This window comes from Hyalella azteca, unplaced genomic scaffold (assembly GCF_000764305.2).
Source record: "Hyalella azteca isolate HAZT.00-mixed unplaced genomic scaffold, Hazt_2.0.2 contig14936, whole genome shotgun sequence".
NCBI classification, from domain to species: domain Eukaryota; kingdom Metazoa; phylum Arthropoda; class Malacostraca; order Amphipoda; family Hyalellidae; genus Hyalella; species Hyalella azteca.
In genome coordinates, this window is record NW_025944802.1 from 4,766 (window position 1) to 14,767 (window position 10,002).

A 10,002-nucleotide genomic window follows, 5' to 3' on the forward strand; every position below is an offset into this window, starting at 1 on the left:
TTACCAGTTGACAGTTAACGCATTACCAGTTGACAGTTAACGCATTACCAGTTGACAGTTAACGCATTACCAGTTGACAGTTAACGCTTTACCAGTTGAAAGTTAACGCATCACCAGTTGACAGTTAACGCATTACCAGTTGACAGTTAACGCATCACCAGTTGACTGTTGACGCATTACCAGTCGACAGTTGACGCATTACCAATTGACAGTTAACGCATAACCAGTTGACAGTTAACGCATTTCCAGTTGCCAGTTGACGCATTACCAATTGACAGTTAACGCATTACCAGTTGACAGTTAACGCATTACCAGTTGACTGTTAACGCATTACCAGTTGACAGTTGACGCATTACTAGTCGACAGTTAACGCATTACCAGTTGCCAGGTAACGCGTTACCAGTTGCCAGCTAACACGTTACCAATCGCCAGGTAACGCGTTAACGGCTGCCGGGTAACGAACTTCGTTACTATGCTCAGGTCCGCAGACATGTTGACAGTATTGATGGTATTCGTGGTAACCATGCTAACGGCGGCGGCGCAGTCCTGCCATTACCTGGACAGGAATCCTTACAGGAACTTCGGGATACTCACGGATTACCAGGCAGCCAAGCTCTCCCTCGCCACCTACGCCATCGATACCAGTTATCAGGCCACTACATTGGGTGGGTAATGACACGGTTACCTCCATGGTAACGTATTCTGTATTTAATTGTTCAACGTCTCTCAACCAATCTCATATTATGTTCGATATTCTGATATTAGGCCGCATTCTTTTATCATCGCTTCATTCATTAATACGGTATGAATGTCGCTACGGTTATCACACTTTTCTACATCTATCATAAATGACGTTCTTAACTACGCGTGTTCATTTCTATTAACGATGTTTTGTCGTTCAGGCAGCGTACACAGTCTATTAATTGCACATACGTCTGGCAGACTGCGTTTTGTGGTCGTACAGGCAGTGTCAGTCTTATTGCACATACGTCTGATAGACTAAGTTTTGTTGTCGTTCAGGCAGCGTACACAATCCATTAATTGCACATACGTCTGGCAGACTGCGTTTTGTTGTCGTACAGGCAGTGTCAGTCTTAATTGCACATACGTCTGGTAGACTACGTTGTGTTGTCGTTCAGGCAGCGTACATAATCCATTAATTGCACATACGTCTGGCAGACTGCGTTGTGTTGTCGTACTGGCAGTTCAGCAGGGAAGGAACGTCGCTCCCAGAATACGGACTGGTCGACCCCTCCACAACGGACGCCCTCCTCTTCCTGAAGACCAAGATCATTGAGAGCCATCAACTGGGCAGAGGTATAGTTGCCAGCTATAGCGTAGCTTAGCATGGTGATGTCGGCGCTGAATAATAGGCCTGATGTGGCCCGTCGCAGATTTTTGTATTTTTCGTGAATGCAGATCTAAAAACAGATCCTTCGACCGGATCTTTTCAAGACTGACGATAGTTTGAAATAGCTACTAGTCTTCTACCGGGTTCGATAGGTATGGTGCTAGGCATTTCAAGGCTGAAGATATATTTTTCCATAGCTTTATCTAGTCTGTTCTTGAACGCGTTCATACTTGGAGCGCCAACGATGTAATCGGGGAGGCTGTTCCACATGTCGGTGATTCGAAGCGAGAAGAAATGTTGTCGCGTGGAGAAATTGCAGCGCAGCTTTTTTAGTTTATAGCCGTGGCCCCTGGTGTTGGTGTGTGTTTCAAATTCTAGGACTCCTTCTGGGACCTTGCTTAAACCGTGGGTATACTTGTATACTTCAATAAGGTCCCCACGCAGACGTCGATAACTGAGGCTTGGAAGCTTCATAATCTTTAATATTTCATAAGACTTGCCCTTCACGCCTAGAATTAACCTTGTAGCGCGTCTTTGAACACTCTCTGCTAAATTTTTGTCCTTTTCAAGTTTCGGTGACCACACGGCGTTTCCAAACTCTAGGCGTTTCCAAACTAAAGGAATATACGAGGAATGAATTATTGATTCCGGCACGGAATGCCCGCTGAGTAGAGGTATGGGGAGCTACTAGAAGGAGGTGTTGGACGTGGGTGATAAGCTTGTCAAGAGGTGCACAGAGTTGTCAAGCATGTGCGACAACTCAAGGCTGGGCCACAACACAGTCGCCCCAGCCACTAATTTCATAAGAAAATTAAACTATATATTTTTAATTGAGTTCAGTAGTTGAGCGAGCCATGTTTCATTGCTATCCATCACTCGGTGGACAGGTTCTCTGTGTGCTGAGGACCTGTCAGCGCTGGTGAGCTGGACGGGTCCCCCAGTGGGGGTACTGGAGGGGGTGGGGGAGCTTACCAGCGTGGGTGCCCACGACCTCTACGCCACCGCCAGGCGCTACAGCAGCGCCTTCTTCGGGCCAGTGTACGACTTCTCTCCCGCGAGCTTCAGGGTCTGTTATATTACATTATACAATATTGTATATCATTAAATTATACGATATATTATCATTCATATATAATATAATCTTGAATCATTAAACTATACGATAATATATCTCATTTAATTATATGACATCGTATCTCATTACATTATACGATATTGTATCTCATTAAAGCAGCTTTTTCTCCCTAATCTGTTTTGACTCTCATTTCACCCACCCTCCACCCCCATCCTTCCCTCAGGTGGTGCACTCCTCCAGCAGCGCCTCCTACAGCAGCGCCTTGGCCATCCTACACGGCATGACACCTCCTACCTCCACGTCACCCCACCTGGGGGCCCTCACCCCCCAACTCTACCTCAGGGGGAGTGATGACCTCACCCAGGTGACTAGATGATGACCTCACCCAGGTGACTAGATGATGACCTCACCCAGGTGACTAGACGATGACTTCACCCAGGTGACTAGATGATGACCTCACCCAGGTGACTAGATGATGACCTCACCCAGGTGACTAGATGATGACCTCACCCAGGTGACTAGATGATGACCTCACCCAGGTGACTAGATGATGACCTCACCCAGGTGACTAGATGATGACCTCACCCAGGTGACTAGATGATGACCTCACCCAGGTGACTAGATGATGACCTCACCCAGGTGACTAGATGATGACCTCACCCAGGTGACTAGATGATGACCTCACCCAGGTGACTAGATGATGACCTCACCCAGGTGACTAGATGATGACCTCACCCAGGTGACTAGATGATGACCTCACCCAGGTGACTAGATGATGACCTCACCCAGGTGACTAGATGATGACCTCACCCAGGTGACTAGNAATAATATGACTAATGGGCGCCTTGTGCAGTACATAATATGACTAATAATATGACTAATGGGCGCCTTGTGCAGAACATAATGACTAATAATATGACTAATGGGCGCCTAGTGCAGTACATAATATGACTAATGGGCGCCTTGTGCAGTACATAATATGACTAATAATATGACTAATGGGCGCCTTGTGCAGTATATAATATGACTAATAATATGACTAATGGGCGCCTTGTGCATTACATAATATGACTAATAATATGACTAATGGGCGCCTTGTGCAGTACATAATATGACTAATGGGCGTCTTGTGCAGTACATGACTAGTGGGCGCCTTGTGCAGTACATAATATGACTAAAGGGCGCCTTGTGCAGTACATAATATGACTAAAGGGCGCCTTGTGCAGTATATAATATGACTAAAGGGCGCCTTGCGCAGTACATAATATGACTAAAGGGCGCCTTGCGCAGTACATAATATGACTAAAGGGCGCCTTGCGCAGTACATAGTATGACTAATGGGCGCCTTGTGCAGTACAAATGCCGGCTGTCGAGCGAGGTGTGGCGGGGGGCGGGGGGTGAGGAGCAGGAGATGGTCGCCGGGGTCACGGAGTCCGTCCGCGTCAGACTCGGCCTCCCGGAGCATCTCTTCGGGCGGGGTGAGGGATGAGGGAGGAGGAGCTTGTACGTCCACCATAAAAACTTTAATTAAAGCATTTTGCATGCTTACCATAATGCTACCAGCTAAATTAGGGCAGGTTTTTTTAAATTCAAACAATTATTAAACTTCCATCTTATGCAATTCATCGGCAGCAAGACTTTCTTGGCAGTCTTCGGTTCCAGCTAGTATACCCACATGGACTTCAACCGAGAAGAATCATGTAACATATTGAACTTTTTACCGTCGTGCGTTGCAAGATATTCTTCGTTGTCCTTGTTTATTTTCCCGTTTCACATCATTGGCATCCATCCTTCTTTCCCTAAGGTTGAGTTCAGGTCAATTTTACTTTCTATCGGTTCTTCTCCGCGTCAGCGATTAATATATTGCAGTGAAGATCCCGCTCTTTCAAATACATCTTTATTAAAGTAAACAGCTTTTAATTTGAACACCTGATGATCAGAATTATGGTCTGACGATGAAGAATTCAGAGGAAAACGGGGGCTTAGAGATAACATTTAAACAATCCAAATATACGAAATACTGACATTTCCTCGTTAGCTCGGGTCCGTGGGTTACATAAACATTGCTGGAATACCCGCTATTTTGTCACTAAACGAAAAATTCATAAAAAAATCTAAATCGAAAGCCCGACAAATCAGCTACTGATCCTCTTATGAATACGTACAGTCGTGTTATGGTCGTATAAAGATCGTGTTATGGTCGTATAAAGGTCGTGTTATGGCAGGCCACCTGCAGTGGACGTATGACGCGTGTCGGGCGGCGGTCGCCGTTGACCCAAGCGCCTACTCGCCCTGGTGCGCCATCTTCTCCAAGCCTGAACTCGAGGTATGACGCATTACCCGGGTGGCATGACGCATGTTTTGTGGTAGGATGGAGGTTTACTGTCACCATTAGCTGCTACACCTGCTCCCTCCATTGCAGCTGCTACACCTGCTCCCTCCATTGCAGCTGCTACACCTGCTCCCTTCATTGCAGCTGCTACACCTGCTCCCTTCATTGCAGCTGCTTCACCTGCTCCCTCCATTGCAGCTGCTGGAGCTGGTCGACGACAGCATCTGGTATCGCAGGCTCGGCCTACATCGGCACAACTACGAGGAGATGATCAACTACGAACTGATGCCGGCCTGCCGCAGCCTGCAGCACCTGATGGAGTACTTCAGGTGAGATGCAGTTGATGCCGGCCTGCCGCAGCCTGCGGCACCTGATGGAGTACTTCAGGTGAGATGCAGCTGATGCCGGCCTGCCGCAGCCTGCGGCACCTGATGGAGTACTTCAGGTGAGATGCAGTTGATGCCGGCCTGCCATTGGGTTAGGTCGGCATTTGGCTTTGGTCCGCATTTGGGTATGATCGGCATTCCGGTTTAGTCGTCATTTGAGTTTGGACGGCATTTGGGTTAGGTCTGCATTTGGCTTTGGTCCGCATTTGGGTATGATCGGCATTCCGGTTTAGTCGTCATTTGGGTTTGGACGGCATTTGGGTTAGGTCCGCATTTGGGTATGGTCGGCATTTGGGTTTGGTCTACATTTGGGTTTTCCGGTATTTGGGTTGGGTTGGCTATTGGGTTTGGATGGAATTTGGGTATTTTCGGCACGAAGATCTGGTTGGTATACCACATCATGCGTACAATTAACCCACAACCTGACTCCCTCCTCCCCAGGGGCATCGTGGAGGAGGGCCACTTCCACCAGCATCGTCTCACCAGCGCCCGCGTCATTGTGAGCGACGCCTCGGCGCTGCTGCGCCTCCTGGCCGTTCTGGGCGTCAACGCCGAGGCGACGCCCGTCACGGCCACCGACCCCGCCATGCTGCGTGAGTCTTGCAGAAGTGGGTCAGGAATATGTCAGGCTCCCGCCGTGCATTGTTCGCTTCTTGCACGGAGGCTGCCCAAGTGATGCCAATGCGCAGGCGAGAACTCTTCGTGTTTATTAACCTCGCTTCATAAGCAATTTTTTCGCTTTATAAAGAATTCTTACAGACCTCCTCCAACCCTCCCCACCTTCAGAATCCGACCCACACCACCTGCCTCTTTCTCAGATGTTTGTCCACCTTCTCCCATAGACCCCTGTACCACCCTCACCTAGACCTCCGTACCATCTTCACCTCCTTCCGCAGACCACCGTCGGTGGCGGGTGTCGGAGCTCGCGCCTTTCGGAGGTCACCTGGTGCTGACGCTGACGCGGTGCCACCAGCAAGAGTTCTTCGTGCGCGCCTACCTGCAGGAGACGCCCTTCCCCATCCTCAACTGCCCCACCGACTGCCCCTGGGGCGTCTTCCTCGCCAACGTCGATCACCTGCTGGGGTACTGCCCAGACGTCCTCCACTGCCCCTCCAGCGCCAACGCGGTCACCGCCGAGGACCTCGTAGTTCTTCTGCTGGGGGTGACGATCATCCTGGGAGTGATGTGGGGGCGTGATGGTGTACTGCTGAGTCGGTGATGTGGTGGTGGGCAAGAGAGGGACATCCCGAGGGAAAGAATAAGAGGGGACAGAAGGGATTACGAGAGATGTGCCGCAATCATGTCCAGTCTGTTGCAGTTTCCGTTTCGCGATAATAAATTTTTTGATGAGATATCAAAGGCATTTTCATTTTTGCCATATTTCATTTCCCAGCAAGCATTCACTTCCGGCATCTTGATCGTTGAAGATGAGGAAGAAACTGTCACTAAACTGTGGGCATCACTAAAAACAGAAGGAAGGTTACTTACAGCCAGAAGGAAGGTTACTTACGGCCAGAAGATATCCGTCCGTGAGTACTCGTGGTGGATTGGCGCCGATGAATGCCTGTCAACTGGCCTGCCTGTCAACTGGCCTGCCAGTCAACTAGCCTGCCTGTCAACTGGCCTTCCTGTCAACTGGCCTTCCTGTCAACTGGCCTTCCAGTCAACTAGCATGCAAAGTAATGAGCTACAAAGAATTAAGGAGCTAATAAAACTGCAGTTGGCTATGAGGCGTTAAGATTTACTACACTCACGGCGCTGCAGAGCAACACTCGGTACAAGTGACATCGCAGTGATTATACTAACGCAGTAACTGCACGCAGTAACTGCACGCAGGAACTGCACGCAGTAACTGCACGCAGGAACTGCACGCAGTAACTGCACGCAGGAACTGCACGCAGTAACTGCACGCAGGAACTGCACGCAGTAACTGCACGCAGGAACTGCACGCAGTAACTGCACGCAGGAACTGCACGCAGTAACTGCACGCAGGAACTGCACGCAGGAACTGCACGCAGGAACTGCACGCAGGAACTGCACGCAGGAACTGCACGCAGTAACGGCAGGCAGTAACTGCAAGTGAGGTATACGTCCGAACACACACATCAGTAATACAGAATATACATAAAATTTTTATTTTATCAATACTGATAACAATTCTGCTTCACGCCCCAATGCACAATGAGTACCTAGTGGCACCTAGTGCACACTGAGATGCTGGCACCTAGTGCACACTGAGATGCTGGCACCTAGTGCACACTGAGATGCTGGCACCTAGTGCACACTGAAGATCTAGAATGTCTAGGTGTCTCTAGGCCACCTATACCGCGTCACGCGAGATCTAGAATGTCTAGGTGTCTCTAGGCCACCTATACCGCGTCACGCGAGATCTAGAATATGTCTAGGTGCCTCTAGGTCACCTATACCGCGTCAAGCGAGATCTAGAATATGTCTAGGTGCCTCTAGGTCACCTATTTCTTCTAAATCAAATTAACGTTCCTAGTTTCATCGTGGATATTAGACTTAGGTTGAAATTATTGATCTAGCATCACAATCGTCGTCAACATCAAGAATTAAGCATAGATTTAAATTGTAAAACATTGATGATCAAAATATTATGAGTGGACTGTTGGGGGGGAGGCATGCTGCCCTGACCCCCCGGGGGTGTAGGGGATGTCACTCCCGCAGGATGGGGAGGGCGCTTGACGGGCGACACCCAAGCCCCGGGGTGAGGGTGCGGGGAGGGCGTCCCTCTACTGCAGAGGGACGTCGTGGGCGCCTGAAGTGGGGGGTGGAGGCTCCCCGCCCCCCGTGGGGGGTTTATTTGACCGCAACCTGGGGAGATAAAACAGGCGTCAGAAGCAAGGTCTTTATTATTATATATAACTTTATTTGCTTACAATATCTTGCTATTAGATATTCTACTCGAACATATAACTTTATTTGCTTACAATATCTTGCAAGTAGATATTCTACTCGAACTGCAGTAACGGCTGCAGTTACACAGGCTGTGTATTGAAGGACAAAAATATACAGGCCATACCTACCTAAAATGATGATACACAGGCTTTGTATTTAAGGATAAGAATATAAAGGTAATACCTAACAGCATAAAAAAGCCATAGGATAAATGATAACAATATATAGGCTTGCAGGAGACTTATTGGGCGGCAGGATACAGCGGTGCAAATGAGAGGCGATACGTAAGAGGGAGAAGATGAGGGGACAGGGAGAAGATGAGGGGACAGGGAGAAGATGAGGGGACAGGGAGAAGATGAGGGGACAGGGAGAAGATGAGGGGACAGGGAGAATATGAGGGGACGGTAGGAGGCTCATAATACGGCGCTATAAGAACATAACAAATTATATAGGTTAACAAAGCTCTAGGTTGTCTAAAGAAGCAGCGGACGACCACAGCAAAACAAGAGGGGGGCAAGGATGCTGGCCCCCACCTATGCTTGCCCCCTCGGCGACTGCGGTGCTTCTTCTGTGCGCCGGAGGACCCGTCGCTAGGACCTGTCCCTATGTCTACAGCAGGTTCAGGTCCGTGGGATATGTCCCTCTGGGACAGCGACTCTCGGCCCAGATCATCAGGCGGGTCCTGTGAGGGGAGTTGGGGCCCCTGGGTCTGCTGCGCAGGATGTCTGGGGTCCATCGGTTTGGGGTCCACCAGGTGGTAGGGGACTAGTTTGGGACCAGAAATTAACGGAGGTCCCATCGAATTGGCCGGGCCACTGCATGCCGATTTAGTTGGTCCCGCCAAATTAGGTGGGTCTGGCAACTTGGGTCCATTAGTTGAGGGGGCATTGTCCCCTGAAGATGGGGCCGATGGAGGCAGGGGGCTGTGCACCAGCTCCCCAACGGGGCCACAGGAATTATAGGAATTGAAGTGTAGCGAGGTGTGGGGAGGAGGTATACGGGTGGTGGAAGTGGTGTTAGAGTGGTGGTCGGGGGTGGGTAAGGCCTGAGTGTTGGTAGGTGTGGAAGTGATAGGTGGTATGGTTACGGAGGAGGTGGTTGTGCTGGGTGGTGTGTGGTCACCAGATGTGTTAGAAGCCGTAGCAGGAGCAGTCGCTGCAGAGGCAGTAGATGTTGTAGCACTCTACAACATCAACGGTATAGCGTGAGACGCTAAAGAGATACACGGGAGAGGATCCCTTATTGAGGCATTTTATTGCTTTTCTTAAAGTTTAGCTTTATACCAAAACTTTAATTAAAGAACAACTGCTGCCGACACCAACATGTGCCTTCCCTGGTGTAGCCTGCCTCTGGGCTATGTCGAGCACCCTACAGGAGTAGAAAGGCCCACCTGTTGAAGAGGTGGGCTAGAAGAACCCACCTGATCTGTGTTTATAGGAGGTGGGTTACGAGGAAAAGGTGCGTTAGAAGAACTCACCTGTTTAAGCATCTTGTTGATCTTGTGGTTGCGGTGCGGGTGGTGGGACGGGGCGGCCTTGGGGATGACTTCCAGCACCTTCCCCACAGCCTTGGTGCGGCCCTCCCTGAACACCTGCACGCAACACCTGTACTTGAGACCTGTAGAACGGAACTAGAGACCTGTACACCAGTACTAGAGACCTGTACACCTGTACTAGAGACCTGTACACCTGTACTAGAGACCTGTACACCTTATCCTTCCTTATCCTTATGATGAGTTTAGGACGTCGTAGTCCAAGGTCACGCTGATGCGCCGCCTTCGTCGTCCTCCGTCTCCGAGTCGTCGTCGGATGTAACGTTGGACGTGTTCCGTCTATTTGCCCTCCTTTGGGCCACCTGATGCAAGATGCTGTTGCTTGTCACTTGCTGAGGGTAGTTTCCCATTACTGGACAGTCCGGGATCTTTCTCTTATACACATCT

General features: G+C 49.6%; 2 protein-coding genes across 2 annotated transcripts in view; one reads left to right on the forward strand and one right to left on the reverse strand.

The window, feature by feature from the left end:
* Positions 1–87: 87 nt before the first annotated feature.
* Positions 88–6,489, forward strand: LOC108672377 (multiple inositol polyphosphate phosphatase 1). Its single transcript, XM_018160021.2, has 9 exons — positions 88–665; positions 1,180–1,317; positions 2,239–2,417; positions 2,650–2,790; positions 3,781–3,904; positions 4,652–4,752; positions 4,957–5,087; positions 5,586–5,737; positions 6,041–6,489. The coding sequence occupies exons 1-9, from the start codon at positions 473–475 to the stop codon at positions 6,361–6,363; spliced, it is 1,482 nt and encodes a 493-aa protein (XP_018015510.1). The 5' UTR covers positions 88–472; the 3' UTR covers positions 6,364–6,489.
* Positions 6,490–7,439: 950 nt separating this feature from the next.
* Positions 7,440–10,002, reverse strand: part of LOC125179085 (proline-rich receptor-like protein kinase PERK9) — a 3,774-nt gene continuing 1,211 nt past the window's right edge. The window contains exons 3-5 of the mRNA XM_047884235.1: positions 9,541–9,654; positions 8,597–9,246; positions 7,440–7,979 (exon numbers count right to left, since the gene is read on the reverse strand). Coding sequence (XP_047740191.1) covers positions 7,898–7,979; positions 8,597–9,246; positions 9,541–9,654 — 846 coding nt within the window. The 3' untranslated portion in view covers positions 7,440–7,897. The remainder of the gene's footprint in view (positions 7,980–8,596; positions 9,247–9,540; positions 9,655–10,002) is intronic.

What these genes read in the sequence shown, in the direction of transcription:
- LOC108672377 (XM_018160021.2), top strand. Translation starts at nt 473, where the DNA reads ATGCTCAGGTCCGCAGACATGTTGACAGTATTGATGGTATTCGTGGTA. An exon ending in GGAGTGATGACCTCACCCAG is followed by an intron (nt 2,791 to 3,780) that starts GTGACTAGATGA and finishes CGCCTTGTGCAG; the next exon opens with TACAAATGCCGGCTGTCGAG. An exon ending in TCTCCAAGCCTGAACTCGAG is followed by an intron (nt 4,753 to 4,956) that starts GTATGACGCATT and finishes CCTCCATTGCAG; the next exon opens with CTGCTGGAGCTGGTCGACGA.